The sequence below is a fragment of the Simochromis diagramma genome, unplaced genomic scaffold (genome assembly GCF_900408965.1).
Source record: "Simochromis diagramma unplaced genomic scaffold, fSimDia1.1 OVJJ01000274.1, whole genome shotgun sequence".
In the NCBI taxonomy this organism is placed as follows: Eukaryota; Metazoa; Chordata; class Actinopteri; order Cichliformes; family Cichlidae; genus Simochromis; species Simochromis diagramma.
Window position 1 is genome coordinate 870507 of NW_024387386.1, and position 21096 is coordinate 891602.

The following is a 21096-nucleotide window of genomic DNA, read 5'->3' on the forward strand; positions in this document are numbered from 1 at the left end:
TTCCACCTCCTGTTAGTGATCCTCCATCTGGTGGATGAGAACACCTTCTGAAACAATCTAGCAGGAGATGGCCCATATCTATGGGACTTTTTGTGCTAAATAACGCCCATTGTATGGACTGATAACAGCCGAAGCGGGTGAATAAAATCACCAGTAGCTAGCTGTGCCATTACCCAGCCTACATCACTCCTCCATAAATGCAATAAACCATACAAAGTATCGTTCTACCTGTTTTTCAGGTAGTTGTTACATTATATATTTATTGTGTTCAGTATACGTCACTACAAAGTGATTTCGGAAATATATAAATATACGACACACAGGCTCTTCCGCGGCAATCTCTTCAATCGGAGGACCCTTCACGTAAATTCCCGACGCGAGGGGCGGGTACCCTGCGACGTCCCAAGTGCAGCAGAGGGAGCCTGACCATGCCGTCACACGTTTGACGAGTTGGGAGTGAGACCCGTGTTGACCACCTTATATCAGTTTCCACCGCAGTAGCTGCTCTTCCGGTAGCCGAGTGTGAAGCAGCGGGAATGAGGATCAGCACCTCCAAATCTGAGGCCATGGTTCTCAGCCGGGAAAGGGCGGAGTGCCCACTCGGGGTCAGGGATGAGTTCCTGCCCCAAGTGGAGGAGTTCAAGTATCTCGGGGTCTTGTTCGCGAGTGATGGGAGAAGGGAGCCGGATGAGTCGACAGACGATTGTTGATGCAGCTGCAGTCATGCGGACGCTTGTTGCACCGGTCCGTCGTGGTGTTGAAGAGGGAGACTGAGTGTAAAGCCGAAGCTCTCAATTTTACCGGTCGATCTACCGTCCCTCCCCTCACCTATGGCCACGAGCCGTGGGTCGTGACCCGAAAGAACGTGATCGTGGATTACAAGCGGCCAGAAAATGAGCTTCCTCCGAAGGGTGGCTGGCCTCTCCCTTAGAGATAGGTGAGAAGTTCGGCCATCCGGGAGGGGCTCCGTGTAGAGCCGCTGCTGCTCCACATCGAAAGGAGGCCAGCTGAGGTTGGTTCGGGCATCTGACAAGGATGCCCTCCTGGACGCCTCTGGGTGAGTGTTCCGGGCATGTCCCACCGGGAGGAGGCCCCGGGGCAGACCAGGATACGCTGGAGAGATTATATCTCTCGGCTGGCCTGGAATGCCTTGGTGTTCCCCCGGATAAGCTGGCGGAGGTGGCTGTGGAGAGGGAGGTCTGGGCCTCTCTGCTTAGGCTGCTGCCCCCGCGACCTGGCCTCGGATAAAGCGGATGAAGATTGATGGATGGGTATACAATTTATGACTAAACCCTAGAGTCAGAATAGTCTTGTCTAGTTACCTGTATAGCTTCTTTAAAAGTAAGACATAAATAATGTGCCCTACTCAGTCAGTATCTTTTCGAGATGCCAACTTGGAAGATTACCTGAAACATACCCTGTGCACTCTAGTCAAATGGCCAAATGGTCTGTCATGCCAAGCCTGAGTTTTGGCACCACATTGATACAAAGGGGATACACAGGCAGCGTTATGGAAGATTGCATGTTTGAGTTATAGTGATTTAGTTTGGTAGCTTTTCAGTTCCGTGCTGCTTGGCTCAGCCCTGATCATCTGACCTGTGCTGCTTCTCTTTGTGGATTTAGCCAGCTGAATTCACCAAGCTATAAGAACAGCTATCATGGCTAGTTTTCAAACACCTAGACTGTATAAAGGTGGACTTCTGTGACTGAATCTAATGTGAAGACTCAACGTGTTTCTTTTGTTCTTTTTTCAGTTCATAATGAATAAATTGGTTATCGATTATACAGCACTGGTGATAGTTTTGCATCTTTTTCTGTCTGGCGGACACATTGTTGTGTTTGCCGACAGGTAATAACAGCAATTATTCCATAAGCCATAATTTGCTGGGGGGGGGGCTTTCTTTTTTTCCAAGGCTGTTTGTTTTTTATGTGTTGTCTATGGTGTATTTTGCTTGGGGACTCTGCCTGCTCACCTGCTTCACTTGTATTGAAGAAAGTATGGTGAACACAGCTTCTGAAGCTTCTGTTATGATCAATTATTATTTTTGACAAATGATGAGAAAATAGCACCAGAATGGAAGCAAAAGGAGAATTTTAGGTGTACATGTAATAGATCTCCAGGGGTCCTGTGAGTCTACTCATTGCTGCAAGATGTTCTGGTGAAATGACTGGAAAGTTTGATCCTACTAAAATCAGTCACTGCTGTATCAGTAACAGACATTGAGAAGACGAATGTCCATTAATTAAGCTTCCCTGACCTTTTGTCTCATATGATTTTGTATCTTTGGATGGAAAGGAAAATATACATGCTAAAATTCAGCCTTGCTACAGTGCGAAGAAAAATCTAGGATTGTTCTTATTTTCTTCAGTCTGTGATGAATAGTGAGATGTTTTAGTTTCACAGATGGCTTTTTTTGAATAAAGCAGCCAACTTTTCCAAGCCAAGTGAGGATTGTCTAAATTAGTGAGATGCCATTTCCTGTCCAGCTTACCAGTGTTCTGCTTCTAGGGGCGCATTTCAGAGTTATACCAGGAAGTTCTTCTGCTTCAATCCTTTCTAAAAAAGCAAAGTCCGTGTCCTATGTCATTGTATTCTATTTTGCTTCCTCCCTGTCTCGTCATGTCTATTAGGTTCAGCCATGTCTTCCTCCTGTTGTGCATTCACCTCATTACTTGTGTGTATATTTGGTTTGTGTTTACCTCTGTTCTTCATCAGAGCATCTGTGTATCATCCCTGGTGTTTCATCATTCTATTCTTCTTACCCAGGGTCTCACCAGCTATGTTTCCAGGTTTCAGGATGTTTAGTTCTATGTTTCCAGTTTCTTGTTTAGCTGTCCCCAGTTTAAGTTTTAACTAGTTGTTTTGTAGTGTTTCATTTCAGCCACAAATAAAGGCTTGTGTTCAGTTAAACATCCACCTTCATCTCCTTTGTCTGCATCCACTTCTCTCATCTTCATGTGGTTGCCTTGCTAGCTGTAAGAAGGAAGTCATGAACTCGGATGACAAAACATGTTCAGGATGGATAATGATGTTTTTTGCCTTCTTTATCATCTGATTTTCTGTCATTCATTATCTGTCTGCCTGACCCCTGTGATTTTGGACTAGGTGTTAACAATACTGTTGAGGGAGTTTGTATCCTTACTACCTTACCAGACAAAACACTGCAAATAAAAGAAAATGTTAAAAGACTTTCAACAAATGAACGATAAAAAATTTTCTTATTACAAGAGTTCAGCCTCCTATACAAATACATTCTTTATAGACTCCATTTTACGATGAAATCTGTCTTCACATCGAACTTGAGTTGATGGTCAAAGATAGTGCAGTCTTATAAATCTGGACATCAGTGTTTTGAGCAACTCTGGCTTTATACTCAGTTTTTCAGTGTCTGAAGTCAATAATCACTTCCTTATAAAAATAATAAAAAGAAGGGGTGACAGAACACAGTCCTGAGGAGAACCAAAGCTTGACACAGTCGTACTGGATTATTTGTTAATTAAGAAGGACATCTTAAATTCTTTCGGTGAGAAAGTTTGAAATCGGCATGTTGGCTAGGGAGATCCATAACAACAATTTTCAGTTGGACTGGGCATTGTTGGGGAGGTTATTTTCTGATAAACTGCTATTATGTTGTATGTCCAAGATGAATGGTAAGTATAGGTTATTCATTATACAGTTTTTTGTGGTGTGCATCTTGCCCAGAATGTCAGCTGATGAACCAAACAGCCATTCTGTCAGTAACTTTACTGCTTTTATCTTTAACCCCCCCTATTCTTCTCAAATATTACTAACACATTTTACCCTTGGTAATATTTTCCACAAGAAAAAGGTTTACATACATAGTGCTGAACAACAATTGTTGTGTCAGGCACTTTGTTTATTTATTGAATACATAAATAGCCCCTTAATAAGGCCAGTCAGGCAAAACTTTTAATTTAGAATAAATTTATCTTGAAAAGTTTGCATTCAAATCCTTTTAAAATTACTGACAACATTAAGGATAACAAGGATGAACCTATTTTTTGGTGATGTTTTTGGTGATGACATGACCTTTTCTCTAGCACCACCATCAGGTCAAATTTTCAATTTTAGATTTATTGTATCTTCAAACTCTTTCATCCAATTTTTTTTCTAATTTTGGGTGCACATCCATGCCCTTTAGAATGAATCCTTCTGATTATTGTAACCCTGAACCAGAGGTTGGCAACCCGGGGCTCCGGAGCCACATGCGGCTCTTTCATCCTGTGGCTCCACCTGGCTTGGGAAATAAATTGGTATTTAATTGAAGTGTATTTTATTTGTGTTAGTTCTTTTTTTAAATTGTAGTTCTAATTTGGAAGATTAGAACTACAATTGTGCATCACAAAATATGCATCACACTCACGGAAGCCAGTATACCCGCCAAAATGCCATGCATTTATAGAGTCTTTCAACACCGGGTAGGCCAAGTATAGAGAAATGTAAGAAAAGAATAATATCTGAAGAAAATAGAACATTTAATAATGTCTGGGCAGATTCATTTGCATTTACTTACTTACTTCATTAAGATTTTAGAACACCTATTCACGGACTTTAAAAACAAGAGTGAAATTTTGCAGAAAATCAGAGAGACGCCTCTCTCTGTGAAGACTGTCAAACACAGAACCATAAAAATGGCAGTTTCACTGCATCCTGCGCCAAAAGGCATTGTGCGCACAAACCTTTCTTCCAGAATGCACAGAGGCCATAAATGTTGTCATTCAGATTATCTATAAAATAATGGCAAAAGGTTTCATTCACCGTAAGTTCCATTCCTTGCTGGATGAGGTGGAGAGCATGTACTATGATCTCCTCCTGTATAACAGAGTCCTGTGGCTGTCCAGAGGAGAGGTGCTGAAATGCTTTGCTTCATGCCCTTTGCTGCTCATGAAAACTTTCATGAGCACCAAAAGGCTCACCTTTTCTGAGCTGGAACAGCCAGAGTGGCTGGAAAGGCTGCACTTCATGGTGGACATGACAGCGAACCTGAACAAGCTGAATACAACTCTTCAGGGGAGAGGAGGCACAGCGCTACACATGCTGGAGGAGGTGTTAGTGTCTGAGCGCAAACTGACAGTTTTAGCCATTTACAGGGAGGCACACTGTCTCACTTCCCCTCTTTTAAGGGAGATCAGAGGTGATACATTTGGAGAATTTGCAGTCTGCAGTCATCACAATGCAAGCATCATTTGTGATCAGAGAGGAAAAAAACACACATTAACCTTCCCCCGTCACTCCCCTGACCTGACTATCATTCAGAATCACAAATGGAGTGATATTAAGAACCTTCAAAGACCGGACAAACTCGTATTTGAAACATGGAATGCCATCCCCAACACCTACATAAACATGAAGAAATATGCATTTGGAGTCCTGTCAATCTTCGGATCCACATATGTGTGTGAGCAGCTATTTTTCACCATGAACTATGTTAAAAACAAACACCGCTCACGCCTCACAGACGACAGTTTACAGTCCTGCGTAAAGATGAAAGTGACTTCGTACAGCCCCGATTTGCAAACGCTGTGCACAGATGTTCAGGAGCAGAAGTCCCATTTACCAGGTAAAATAAATATTTATGCAGATATTTTACAAATATTTATTTTTCATTATTTAGTGACATAGTGGTTTTTCCAATTTATTTTTTAAGTTCAGGTCAAGGCTCCGCTATATGCTCCAAAAGCCCACAGGTGATATAAGGATGACGGCTCACTACACTTTTTGTTTGCTACATGGATAATTCATGTTCAGCTTTTCAATTCATTTGAAACAGACCATCAACTCAGCGTGTTTCTTTTTTGTTATTATTTGTTTAAGAGTTCAAAATGTTCAAACATTACATAGAGGAAGAACGTTATATATACCGGGTGGCTATTATATGGATACACCGTAATAACATGGGAATGGTTGGTGATATTAAAGTCCTGTTTGTGGCACATTAGTATATGTGAGGGGGCAAACTCCTCAAGATGGGTGGTGACCATGGTGGCCATTTAGAAGTCGGCCATCTTGGATAAAACTTTTGTTTTTTCAATAGGAAGAGGGCCATGTGACACATCAAACTTATTTGTAATGTCACAAGAAAAACAATGGTGTGCTTGGTTTCAACGTAACATCTCGTATCTTCACACCATAGACCAGACCTTCCCAAAGTGTGGGGCCCGCCCCCTAGGGGGGGCGCAGAGCCATTGCAGGGGGTGCGCAGTATGAAAGGGGGGGGGGGACAAAACGCTTGGACACTGCTAGCACAGGGGCACCCACAGAAACGCAAACCAGGAGATGAAGCATAACTGAATATGTTTCCAAACTAACTTCATTCTAAGCCAGGGGTGTCAAACTCAAATACACAGTGGGCCAAAATTCAAAACTGGAACAAAGTCGCGGGCTAACGTTAGTATTTATTGAAATATATTTATTCCTCCAGATATAAGAATGAATCTTTTCTTATGGACTCAAACAAGTTTTGCTGAAAAACTGAATATGGAACAAGCAAAGCTTAATACTAAACAGTATATATATTAGCTGTATAATACCAGTAGGCCAGCTCTAATAGTAATTTGGTATGGCTTCACGGGCCAAATGTAATTAGGCTGTGGGCCAAATTTGGCCCACGGGCCAGAGTTTGACACTTATGTTCTAAGCCAAAGACTAGAAAATATGGTGAAGCATATCTTCCCTTTGGTTTCACCTGCACAAGTGCCGAGGTAGGTCTCCCCTGCAGAATTGGTTTTCCCTTCGTCGGGAGCACCGCTGGGCTCTTCAAATCACGACAAACAGTATCCCGCAGTTGTTTATGTTTTTAAACCCATTTTGCACAGAGAGGCATTTTTTGAAAAATGTGTTGATAGCAATGTTGAATATTATTACACATGAAAAAAAAACAACTACAGTAAAATAATCACACCGTGACGCCTCTGCCTTTGTAAATGGAGGGACAGTAACTGCGTGTGTGTATGTAAGCGTTTAAAACCTGAAGATAGTAAGATTAACAGTAACAGTATTTTGTCTCTATCTCCCATTCTGCAATTCATCTCATGCAAACGTGGCGCACAGCGTGACGTGTAAAAAGGCACATACCTTTGACGTTGCGTGACAAACTCTGTATTTCTCGTCCACACGTAAATGCAAAAAAGGAGTTTAAAAAATCTCCGTTTTCGGTGATAGGAAACGCCGTTTACGTGTGGACGAAACAGCTGCGTTTTCAAAAATACCCATGTAGGTGCGGACGTAGCCTAAAAGAGTTAGTAGTTTATTTTATTACTACCTGTCATTTATTGCAGATTACTTGTGTTTTCTTAATTGTTTACTAAATGTTTGAGGTGTGAAAGAAACCGCAATGGAGCAAAATATGGGTGTGTGTGGTTGGAGGATGTGTTTGTGCATGTGAGTGAGAAGGGGGGGGCGCGAACATTTTTCTTGTAAAACAAAGGGGGGCCTAGCAAAAAAAGTTTGGGAACCACTGCCATAGACAATTGCCTTCAGATGACCCCAAAGATAAAAGTCTAAGGGGGTCAGATCGGGAGACCTTGGGGGCCATTCAACTGGCCCACGACGACCAATCCACTTTCCAGGAAACTGTTCATCTAGGAATGCTCGGACCTGGCACCCATAATGTGCACCATCTTGCTGGAAAAACTCAGGGAATGTGCCAGTTTCAGTGCATAAAGAGGGAAACACATCATCATGTAGCAATTTCAAATATCCAGTGACCTTGAGGTTTCCATTGATGAAGAATGGACCCACTATCGTTGTACCCCATATACCACACCAAACCATCAATTTGTTGTTCCAACAGTATTGGAGGGATCCATCCAATGTGGGTTAGTGTCAGACCAATAGCGGTGGTTGTGTTAGTTAACTTCACCATTCACATAAAAGTTTGCCTCATCACTGAACAAAATCTTCTGTGTGGACTGAGGGTCCTGTTCAAATTTTCGTTTTGGCCATTCTGCAAATTCTGTGCGCCAATCTGGGTCATCCTCATTGAGATGCTGCAGTAGCTGGAGTTTGTAAGGGTGCCATTTGTGAGTAGCTAATATCCGCTGAAGGGATGTTCGACTAATGCCACTCTCCAGTGACATGCGGCGAGTGCTACGCTGTGGGCTCTTGCTGAATGAAGCTAGGACAGCCACTGATGTTTCTTCATTACTGACAGTTTTCTTGCGTCCACATTTTAGCAAATCCAACACTGAACCAGTTTCACGAAACTTGTAAATAACTCATGAAAGAATAAAGTTACGCTGAAACCAAGTACAGCATTGTTTTTCTTGTGACATTACCAATAAGTTTGATGTGTCACATGGCCCTCTTCCTATTGAAAAAACAAAAGTTGTATCCAAGATGGCCGACTTCTAAATGGCCACCATGGTCACCACCCATATTGAGGAGTCTGCCCCCTCACATATACTAATGTGCCACAAACAGGACTTTAATATCACCAACCATTCGCATTTTACTACGGTGTATCCATATAAATGGCCCACCGTGTATAATATATACATTAGGTGAATGTGCAGTAGTAGCATGTATGCAGCAAGCAGGTGAACTCTGTACATTAAGTGAATTAAATAAGAATAGACAATCTGACTGTTTTACAGAATAGACAATGTAAACATATTTAAATTTAAAGGAATTTGAAATTTACATTGTGCCAGTGGGTTTAGAGTGTCTGGAAGAGAGTCCTGTCTCAGTCACTTATGGACTTATGGATGATGTGAGAGGGCGTGTGTGTGTAAGGGGGGTTTGGGGGATTCTCATCAGATGAGAATTCCTCAAAATCGGCGTCCTCCTCAACACAATCCTCTGTCTCAAACACATTCACTTCTATGTCACTTTCACTGTCAAAGACTTGTGCCAAAATTTCATTGACAGTAAATCTGTTCCCAGAGGAATGTTTTTTTAGGGAACATAGAGATTGCACAGTACACCGTGCACCAAGACTAACAATTTAAATAGAAGGGGGTCATGGAAGCTTTTATAAGTTTGCTCCTCCCTTATCTTGCATAAGCTGTTAATGTCCTTGTGAGAAAATCCTACCTACCCGCCACCGCACGAGAAATATCTGTTCTAATTCTGCAGGTGTGAGTATAGTAGGTCACACATACACACACACACACACACACACGTTTTCATATCTTAGTCAGGACATATAATTGACATAATGCTTACCCTAGCTGTTTACCCTAACCCTAACCATCAAAATTCAATGGCTTTCCCTAACCCTTAGACTATATCTAACCATAACCTGATTGTAACCCTGACATTAAAACCACATTTTGAGCCTCAAAAATGCCTTCAAACACATGGGATGGGCATTTGTCCCCATAATTATTTGATCCTTGACCAAGTGTACCACACATATCCAAAAAACACTGAAAAAAATACTGATGGATGAATACAGTCACTGTGATTGTAAATGTGCATTGGACAAGTGATGTATTATCCAGCAGGGTGAGCTGAAGCACCAGGAATAAACTCTAGCTATTAACTATCTGTTATTGTGCTATTTATGTAAAGTGATGGGAATAACAGCGTTATAAGTAACGGCGTTACTTTTTTCAGTAACGAGTAATCTTCTGATTAATTACTCTTTCTATCGTTACAACGCCGTCAAGGTTACTAACAAGAAAATGCGGGGCAGTCACGTTACTATTTTTCAACAAACAGACAGTTGAAGCTGTCTTCAGCTTACCACACCTTATATCAGTTGCACCGAAGTAGCTGTCTACGTAAGTAATCTGGGCGCTACAGCTTTGTGCAGCTGCGCTCCCACGGTCGGCAATCACTTTCTGGCAGACGATCACTTTTTGGCACAACACCTGGGGTTAAAGGGGCAAAACAATCGCATGGGTGCTGCTGTTTGGCTGAGGAAGAATAAAGTAGCCGTGGTTAACATGACCACTTCAAGATGACAAAGCAACAAGGTGCTATATACCTATACTTATTTGATTCTGAAAAGTGTGCAGCAAAAATGTTATTTATCTTTATCCTTTTTATCATACATTCTGTAGAAAATACAATAGTCACAAGTTGAAAGTCATAGGCTAATTGATGTCCATCAACATTAAACAGCTCAGCTCATTAAACAGAGAAATTCTGCAGCATGCCCATTAAAAAGTGAAAAAGTTTATTTCTTATACATTTTGTCACACATGCAGATAATACAGCAATAACTTTATTACCTTTAATGTCACAGATTAAACAATGTCCATCAATATGTATTAAGATTAATAAACTCAGTAGTGCATGAGGATTACTGAGAGGTATGACTGTCTGACTGTCAACAGACTTTCAGTCTGTTGAAATACTAATCACACCGACAATCACAGTTTGGTGTGACGACATTTTCCCCTTTGTTCCTCTTCAAAATATACTTGGTGAAAATGTGTGGGTGTGCGGGACACTCCCCATGCATTTTTCATTTGAGAAAGATATGTACTGATGGAGGCTTCCTGTTTCATTATTAGTTTAGCTTTTACTGAAGCTGCTCTGAAAAATAGTCTGCGAATGTGGCACCAATGGCATGTAGCTGACGTAGACCGTGACCTTTAAAGCATTTATGTTTCTGTTACTACAAAAAATATTAATATTTGTTCATTTACCCAAATGTTATTATTGATGTTTATAGTTACTTCTCAATAACATTTCCCTCATATTTTTAAGATTTTACAATAATTATTTTGTTCTCTTTGTTGCCTTTGTTTTGTTCACCTGATTTGAAAAATAACCTGTTTAATTACTAATTTAAACTGATTTAAACTTCCACTTTTCATTTATGGTAAAATGCATCCTTGTCTGCAGATTTCTTTTTCTTTCATATTCTGTGATTTGCTGCACTTTGACTTAAAATATTCTCCATTCCAGCACTTGAGAGGATTTAATTAAAGTGCACCAAGTGCTACATGTAGCTATATTACAGGTATCTATATTTCTAATTAAGTTGCATTTTTCTTCGTAGAAAATGTCATCACATCTACCAGTGTAAGTTAGATGTACGTAAATCACAAACTAAAGGGTTAGAATTTACCTGAGTGGATTAGAAATGTAAAAACAATGTGATAGATGCCATTTGTCTACGTGATTGTTCACTGGCATGAAGCTGTTTCACAAGAAATAACCCCACCTTGTTATAAACAATAGTGAAAGTGACGCACATGTACCTGCTCGATTCTAAAAATAAATGTGAAAAGATCTGGTTACATAACATACTAGATCTCAAACATCATTCATGGATAAATAATGCTTGTTAATAAAGGATGATTACTTTTATCCAGACAAAAGGCCTTTCTTTATGTTTGTTCAAGTGTTTATGGTTTTAAATAAGTCTTGAACCTTATTGTTAGGCAGTTTATGCAAGCTTTGATTGGCGACACCATAATTTGTATATTCCTTGGCTGATTCAAACCCACATAATGAGGTTCAGTAACTCAGTCTGCAAAAGTGGAACAGATTCCATAACATACTGAAGCCACCAATCAAGAACAAAGTTATTTCCGGCAGGTCATGCAAACAGACTCAGCTGCAATCTTTGCAGATCAACTGATCTCAAGTCAATTTGTGAAATTTCTTCTGTCCTAGATATTACATGATCAAGTGTAAGTGGTGTTATGGCAAAATTAAAGTGTTTAGGAACATTGACAGTGACAGATCATTTAAGAGTGGTTGTTTACAGCTGAGACATAGTGCATGAAGGTCACAAATGCTCTGCTGACTCAATAACCACATTTCCAAACTTTCTTTTGCATAAACATTAACACAAAAAATGCACCAGGAGCTTCATGGCAAAGATTTCCATGACCAAGCTGCTCCTGTAGGCTCATGTAGGTTTTATATGAGTATGTAAGAAACAGTTTCACTTCCACCCCAGTTTGAATGAATGTGTCATTATAGTAGCAATGGCTTACTCATGAATACGACAACCTATCTTTGACAAATGATGTTCTGGAGGAGTTGCAGTCTTTTAGGAAGATATATATATAATTTTTATAGTGCATGTTAGAGTTTGAGATATTGTTAGCCATGTGCAATGCATTAAAAAAAAAGGCAGTCAAGGTACAAGGTAGACCTAATAATTTGGTATTTATTTTATTGTACAAAATACTGCCTTTTTGTTTCTTTGAGTGGAATGCACCAGAGTAAGCAGGGTATACATTGTGTCTATGTGAAGACTACACATAACTCAAATATTTCCACTATTTTTTTAATGATGCCATAGTACTTTAAAGGCTTAACTGGAGACAATTGAATTTCAAGAAAAGATTTACTGTTTTTTTGTTTGTTTTTTTTTAGATGACAATAGCACTAAACCTTTAGCCTAGTTAATGATTTAATAAGTAAACTGCTTATTGAGTTGATGTAGCAATAGAGAAAATACATGAAAAAACAAACAATTGTTAGGTTGGACCAATATTCTTAATGTCTTGTTCTTGTTTCTTTGTTTCTTTATCCTTATTTTTTTTTTAACTCTTCAAGAAAACTGTCGTTTGAAAATATGAGAGAGGAGTTAAATTTGAATTTCTGGGCAAATGAGTGTGGTATATATGTAGAGACAAATATCTCTAATTTTTAAAAAAAAGTTTCGTATTACAAGGTACAGTGAAAACATTTTGAAAACTCATACTCTATAATAAACAAAAGTGTCTGCTTACTTTGATTATGTTACATTTCTTCCAACTGCTTTTTGCTCTACTGGATTTCATTTTTTGTTTGACTGCCTTGACGTCTATGAGTAACTATGAGTGAGGTCACTAACAAAAAGAAGGGAGAGGCTGTGATCCTGAGCCAAGAAATTTTCAGGTTGATCACTTGACAAACTTGTGAATCCTTTGATGTGACGTTGTTCCTCAATATGTCACAGACTCTTCTATCATCTCTCACATACGTCATTAGCCCTCACTCTTCTGAAATATATAAGGCCACAAGAGGTGTGAACATAAGGTTTAACAGAGCAAAGAGGTGAACTGCACTGTTTAAAACGTAATAATTTTAAAAGTCTACAGGAGATTAAAAAAGAGAATTAATACATTTTCATCTGATCTCAGTTTTGGTAAGTACAATATACAAAATAGATTTCATGTACTGTGAATATGACTTTTCATTTTTTCACTAACTTGTTAAACTAATCCTAATGAATTATTTTATATATGTTATTTTAAAATTGTCATACATAGATTTTTTTTTATTGAGAAGTGTTATGATGAGTACAGTTAATGATCAAAACCTTTTGTATTTTTGTAAAATACTGTTATCCTGCATTTTTAACTTGTTTTTTTTTTTGTTTATTAATCTGTGCACATGACCTTGACATATGTTTCTTTTACAGATTTAACTGATTAAACAATGGCCGTTGGACTGATGATATCAATTTTGTTGCTTCTTATAGGTAAGTTAAGTGATGCTAAACTTACTGTTGATTCAAAATAAATGAACTGCTTTAGCATAGCTATATATACCCTCATAAATAATTGCTAGAGACAATATGTAGACTGTAAGAACACTGATTGTTATAATACTTTAATGGTTAGGCACTTATTACCTTGAGTTCAATGTGTAATTTTTTTAATTTCTACAAAAAGTGGGTTTAGTAACAACTTTGAGTGTGGTATAGATGAGATGAGGACATTTTGCATACTTGTTGAAAGTTTTGCTTTGAAAAAAAAAAAAACAGTGTAGTTTCTCTGTCGCTCATGTCTGTGAGAGACAAGAGAGAAAGCTTCTCTCTCTTGAGTGGTGTCCCTCATGCTCAGTATGCAGTATGCAGTAACACAGCACACATGGATCATTCCATTTAAAATCACTAATTTCTGAAAAAGGTTAAAAGGTTCCCACTAAGCCCCCTCATAATCAGCTTTGATACAGCCTTATCATATTCAATGAAGCAGTACAAAATATTGCCTTCATACTTTTAAAGTATTTGGAGTTACCACAACTTAAAATGTAATTACTAAGCTGAAATTTCCTATTTTTGTCCAATGTTTTTGAGCCCTCATAACATTAAGCTATAAAATAAAACCTTTAACATTTTCAAGGCCGAGAAAATCCATTTCGTCTCTGTTAATTACTGTAATCAATTAACTAATTTCTTATTATTATTTTACAATTTTAAGAAACAATATAATTCAGTGTAAAAATAATTATATTAAGAGATTATTTTAGAGTGTTACAGAAGGAATAATAGGTAAAGGTTGCTTTCCATGAAAATGTGGATAGAAGTGAGACCTTTCATGCAGTAATGAATTTTGGCCAGCTATCTATGCCACAATGTGATATGACCCTTGAAAGTTTAACCAGACTTCACATTATGATGTTGTCAGAGAGCAAATAATAATATTTAGGGTACCATATTTATCTTACTCTACTTTATAGAAGTTATTGTAATTAATTAACCATGATTAATCACATTTAATCGCACAAGAAAATTTGCCCCAAAGCGCAAATGGTTTTTTTTTTTTATTTAAAAGGGATTTAGTGGGCGAAAGAATCAAGACATGGACATGAATATTGTAAACTCAAGCTCTTTTAATTTTTGGGGAAAAATATTTAAACTGCAAAACAGAGAAACAAAAATAATATCCCTGGCCAAAATTGGGCAGACTTAAAAATAAAGTGCTATTTTAAGTAGTTTAAGTACGTTTTCAAAATGGTATTGTCTTTAAATAATAATGAAAACTGTCAACATAAAGTGCAGTTTTTCTTTTTAAACAAAATAAGCCAGAAACATAAAAGGGTATTTGAACAGCTTCACCTTTAAACTCTGAGTAACCTTAGCCAAAATTATTTTGTACATTAGGTTAAAACAGTGTGATCATCGAACATTTTAGTGCAAAACATAGCAAACCCATTGGACTCACAGTACGTCCATGCTTATTTACTGTCCAGCTATTTCAGCCAGTTACTTAGACAAACTAGTCTGTTCGCATTTTCTCAAGGCAGCTCTCTTTTTTGTTACTATGTGACCTGCAAGTGAGAACAGTCTCTCACATGGGACAGAAGAGGCAGGACTAATCAAATGCTTGTGGGCCAGGACAGACAGCTGTGGGTGGGTCCATGCTCGACTGGACCACCACTGCAGCGGGCAGTCTTTCTTGCTAATGGTGGATTCTGTTCTGCACAAACTCAGGGCCCTGTTACACAGGGCTTCCTCATCTGAATAAGAGTCTGAAGACAATGAAGAGAGGAGGAGGCTCTTTGCCTTTGCTGGCTCCTTTGTGGTGGCATCTTTACACTTTTCCTGCAGCAGGGCCTCAAGGCTGGTCCAAACCTCTTCCCCTTGCAAGTCACTTTAAATCTTTAAAGCATGGGTCAAGCACAGTAGCTATCTTGAGCCACTGATGGTTGAGTGTAGCTACACATTGGGACAGGTCCTTTGTGAGGGCAGTCTTAAATTTCACCATGTAGTTTAAGTCATCAAAGGAGACCTCGATGGTGTGATGCAGGTGGCAGAAAGCAGGTAGAACCACTGAACATGAGACACATGTCTCACCTCCAAGAAGCTCAGTCACAAACCTCTAGTAGACAGTTCAAGAAAGTAATTATTAATCTACGCAATAATTGTCAACTACAGAGCTTTTTGGAGAAACAGTACCAATAAGTTAAAAAATATCTGCATGGGTCAAGGTCAGCCACCAGCTTTTGGAGTTTTACCAGCTCTAATGGAGTTAAAATGAGTAGCTTGTGCCTTAGTTTGTCTAAAGCAGCAAAAACCGCCTCTTGATTCTTTAGTAAACGAGAAACCATATGATATCAACTGCATTTGGGTCCACACTCTCTCCGCTCCATGCTGCCTCAGTAGAGATGACATTTACTGTTTGTTATTGGTTTGCTCAGCATCAAATAAAACAGCTCTTTTTCAGTTTGGGTTAGGCTAGGTTAAATGAAGTTTGTTTCCGCGCTTCGTTTTGTCTGCGTTTGGGTCCACTATTCTCCACTCCACATAGTCTGCAGATCGTGAAGTGGAGCCAAAGGGAATGAATAAGGAATCGATAAGTGATAATAATAATAGAATCACAATTGCAAAATTCTTATCAATTCCCACCCGTATCGGTGTTGCGTAATTACTGAAAAAAAGAGTAATGCATTACATATATTACACAGAACATTTTACTTAAAAGCATACTTGATATATTAAGTATTAAAAGGTATTATGTAATGTATTTAATGCAGTATGTAACTTAATTACTCCAAGGAGGAAGTATTTATTGCACTACTCATGACATTACTTTTGCGTTTCTCTGTAAAATGACTTAAAACACGTTGTAATATAACATTTCACAATATAAAACTATAGGCGATGTTCCCACACAACAACCAAATCCTTATCCTAATGAGAACACGTATGATCTCTTATCATTTATGTATAAACACAAAACCAATATGATAAAACAAAAATAAAAAGCAACACAAAGAGACTTCAAAACAATTACCACAGTAATTCTACTGAAAAAACATGGGAGGAAAATATGAAGGCTGTAGCATGAGTGCGCATGGCTGCTGTTGTTACGTGTGGCTGCTGGCTTTGGGTCAGCATTCACTCATCTTTAGCAGCAGTCTTGGTTCTACTGTAAAAATTATTTAGCTCTTTTTTTTTTTTTTTTTTTGCCTGTCCCATTTGGTTCTTTAGCCATCAGAATTGTTGTCTGAAGACCAACAAGGATACCCAATGGATTTACTTTGCCAAATGGATCATCGTGGCATTGCCGTATTGGTCCATTTGATCGACCTTTGTTTTTATTATTTATTATATTTTATTTTCAGATGTTACAGACGGGACAGACATGAGTGAGGGATAGGAAAGGGAGAAAGAAAGAGGAAGGAAAAGAAAAACAGAAGGGGAGAGGGACAGTGAGAAAGGGGGGGAGAAAAGCCCCAGAGTGCGAGAGCCCAAGGAGGACCACCGGAGGGGCATCCATGCCACCCTCATGGGAAGGGCTGAGGATCCCCAGACGAGGTGTCACCCAGTAGCCACCGAGCAGAAGCTAGAGGGTATCATAGATTACTTGAGTGGGCAATTTATATGAAACACAAGAATTACTAAAACTTCTTGTGTTAACTGTTGCAATGAATTCATGACATGAAATTGAATTGGGAAGACATAAACATATTACGGACTGATTTGGGAATGGTGACTCAGAATAGGTTAATTTACATTTGTATGACTACATGTAAATGCTGTCACTACAACCACAGGCCCAGCCACAACGACGGTTGAATCCACCGACACCACAGCCCCAGAAACTACAACAACAATGGCAGCCACAACCACCACAGCCCCAGCCACTACAACAGCCACGGATGCCACAACCACCACAGCCCCAGCCACTAACACAGCGACAGATGCCACAACCACCACAGCCCCAGACACTACAACAACGGTGGCAGCCACAACCACCACAGCCCCAGACACTACAACAACGATGGCTGCCACCACCACCACTGCAGCCACTACCACCACAGCCCCAGACACTACAACAAGATGGCTGCCACCACCACCACAGCCCCAGACACTACACAAGCGACGGATCCAAACCACCACTGCAGCCACAACCACCACAGCCCCAGACACTACAACAACGATGGCTGCCACCACCACCACTGCAGCCACTACCACCACAGCCCCAGACACTACAACAACGATGGCTGCCACCACCACCACTGCAGCCACTACCACCACAGCCCCAGACACTACAACAAAATGGCAGCCACAACCACCACAGCCCCACCCACTACAACAGCGACGGATGCCACAACCACCACAGCCCCAGCCACTACAACAACGACGGATGCCACAACCACCACAGCCCCAGCCACTACAACAACGACGGATGCCACAACCACCACAGCCCCAGCCACTACAACAACGATGGCTGCCACCACCACCACCACTGCAGCCACAACCACCACAGCCCCAGACACTACAACAACGATGGCTGCCACCACCACCACTGCAGCCACTACCACCACAGCCCCAGAAACTACAACAACAATGGCAGCCACAACCACCACAGCCCCACCCACTACAACAGCGACGGATGCCACAACCACCACAGCCCCAGCCACTACAACAACGACGGATGCCACAACCACCACAGCCCCAGCCACTACAACAGCGACGGATGCCACAACCACCACAGCCCCAGCCACTACAACAACGATGGCTGCCACCACCACCACTGCAGCCACAACCACCACAGCCCCAGACACTACAACAACGATGGCTGCCACCACCACCACTGCAGCCACTACCACCACAGCCCCAGAAACTACAACAACAATGGCAGCCACAACCACCACAGCCCCACCCACTACAACAGCGACGGATGCCACAACCACCACAGCCCCAGCCACTATAACAACGACGGATGCCACAACCACCACAGCCCCAGCCACTACAACAACGACGGATGCCACAACCACCACAGCCCCAGCCACTACAACAACGATGGCTGCCACCACCACCACTACAGCCACAACCACCACAGCCGCAGACACTACAACAACGATGGCTGCCACCACCACCACTGCAACAACTACCACCACAGCCCCAGAAACTACAACAACGGTGGCAGCCACAACTACCACAGCCCCACTCACTACAACAGCGACGGATGCCACAACCACCACAGCCCCAGCCACTACAACAGCGACGGATGCCACAACCACAAAGCCCCCAGCTACTACAACGATGGGAACCACAACCACCACAGCCCCAGACACTACAACAACGATGGCTGCCACCACCACCACTGCAACCACTACCACCACAGCCCCAGAAACTACAACAACTATGGCTGCCACCACCACCACAGCCCCACCCACTACAACAGCGACAGATGCCACAACCACCACTGCAGCCACAACCACCACAGCCCCAGACACTACAAAATGATGGCTGCCACCACCACCATGCAACCACTACCACCACAGCCCCAGAAACTACAACAACTGTGGCACCACAACCACCACAGCCCCACTCACTACAACAGCGACGGATGCCACAACCACCACAGCCCCAGCCACTACAACAGCGACGGAAGCAACTACCACCACAGCCCCAGCCACTACAACGACGGCAGCCACAACCACCACAGCCCCAGACACTACAACAACAATGGCTGCCACCACTGCAGCCACAACCACCACAGGCCCAGACACTACAACAACGATGGCTGCCACCACGACCACTGCAGCCACTACCACCACAGCAGCACACTACAACAACGATGGCTGCCACAACCACCACTGCAGCCACAACCACCACAGCCCCAGACACTACAACAGCGATGGCTGCCACCACCACCACTGCAGCCACTACCACCACAGCCCCAGAAACTACAACAACGATGGCAGCCACAACCACCACAGCCCCACCCACTACAACAGCGACAGATGCCAAAACCACCACAGCCCCAGACACTACAACAACGATGGCTGCCACCACCACCACTGCAGCCACAACCACCACAGCCCCAGACACTACAACAGCGACGGATGCCACAACCACCACTGCAGCCACAACCACCACAGCCCCAGACACTACAACAACGATGGCTGCCACCACCACCACTGCAGCCACAACCACCACAGCCCCAGAAACTACAACAACGATGGCTGCCACCACCACCACTGCAGCCACTACCACCACAGCCCCAGAAACTACAACAACAATAACAGCCACAACCACCACAGCCCCCACCCACTACAACAGCGATGGCTGCCACCACCACCACTGCAGCCACTACCACCACAGCCCCAGAAACTACAACAACGATGGCAGCCACAACCACCACAGCCCCAGCCACTACAACAGCGACGGATGCCACAACCACCACAGCCCCAGACACTACAACAACGATGGCTGCCACCACCACCACGGCAGCCACAACCACCACAGCCCCAGACACTACAACAACGACGGCTGCCATCACCACCACAGCAGCCACAACCACCACAACCTCAGCAACTACAACAACGACGGCAGCCACAACAACCACAGCCACAGACACTACAACAACGACGGCTGCCACCGCCACCACAGCAGCCACAACCACCACAGCCCCAGACACTACAACAACGACGGCAGCAACAACCACCACATCCCCAGACACTACAACAACGACGGCTGCCACCACGACCACCACAGCAGCCACAACAACAACGACGGTTGCTACCACCACCACATCAGCCACCACCACCACATCCCCAGTCACTACAACAACGACGGCAGCCATCACCACCACGTCCCCAGCCACTACAACGACGACAGCCACTACCAACACAGCCCCAGCCACCACAACAACAACGGCTGCCACCACCACCACAGCTGCCACTACAATCACAGCTGCCACAACCACAACAACGACAGCTTCAACCACCACTATCACATCCCCCACCACAATCACAAGTGCCACCACCACAAAAACGACGGCTTCAACCACCACCACCACCACAGCCCCAGCCACAACTACGGCTTCCACCACCACCTCTGCCCCGACCTCCACCACTTCCATATTTGTTGTTTTCAGATCCATTCAAAGCAATTTTACAACAGACTTGTTGAATTCATTATCTGAAGCTTTTAAAACGCGAGCTGCATCTATAAAGGCACAGGTAAGTGTTTTACTTTGTGGAAAGTAGCATGAATGATGTGTCTAAAGAACAGCTATTAAAGTACTAAATGCTCAATACAGGATTTTACTGAATTACAGCAGGAACAAGTCAACTATAGAATCTTTGCTTGCACTTTGATGCATGCTCAATCATCCAGGTAAGTAAATCTCCAAAAGTTGATTCTGTTCATCTGGATGTAGTGTTTTGTGGGAGAAACGTTTCGTCACTCATCCAAAACGCTACGTCCAGATGAACAGAATCAACTTTTGGAGATTTACTTGCACTGTTAAAAACTTTGGAACACTTTGTCCCAAGATTTACACATGTGCTTTTGAGCTATTGATCCGCAGTCTTTTGTACTTGTGGCAAAGCACTTTAAGTCAGTATTATTGCTGGATGTTTATTCTTCTCTCAAAGGAGACAAGCTCTTAAGATGTTGGTTCTCACTTCATATTTGAACAAACCTTTTCACT

At 42.0% G+C, this 21096-nt stretch overlaps 1 protein-coding gene and 1 long non-coding RNA gene across 2 annotated transcripts; both read left to right on the top strand.

The window, feature by feature from the left end:
• Window positions 1-12936: 12936 nt before the first annotated feature.
• On the top strand, window positions 12937-17338 carry LOC120720169. The gene is made up of 3 exons (XR_005692824.1): window positions 12937-13064; window positions 13341-13400; window positions 17204-17338. It is a non-coding gene; the product is annotated as an uncharacterized LOC120720169 (long non-coding RNA).
• A 520-nt stretch (window positions 17339-17858) lies between these two features.
• LOC120720209 (histidine-rich glycoprotein-like) lies at window positions 17859-20586 on the top strand. Its single transcript, XM_040009845.1, has 5 exons — window positions 17859-17954; window positions 19194-19419; window positions 19722-19744; window positions 19806-19822; window positions 19908-20586. Exons 1-5 carry the CDS (start codon window positions 17877-17879, stop codon window positions 20584-20586), a joined length of 1023 nt encoding a protein of 340 aa, XP_039865779.1. The 5' UTR covers window positions 17859-17876.
• The last annotated feature ends 510 nt before the right edge of the window (window positions 20587-21096 follow it).

What these genes read in the sequence shown, in the direction of transcription:
- LOC120720209 (XM_040009845.1), top strand. Translation starts at nt 17,877, where the DNA reads ATGGCTGCCACCACCACCACCACTGCAGCCACAACCACCACAGCCCCA. An exon ending in CAACGATGGCTGCCACCACC is followed by an intron (nt 17,955 to 19,193) that starts ACCACTGCAGCC and finishes GCTGCCACCACG; the next exon opens with ACCACTGCAGCCACTACCAC. An exon ending in CAGATGCCAAAACCACCACA is followed by an intron (nt 19,420 to 19,721) that starts GCCCCAGACACT and finishes CCACTACAACAG; the next exon opens with CGATGGCTGCCACCACCACC.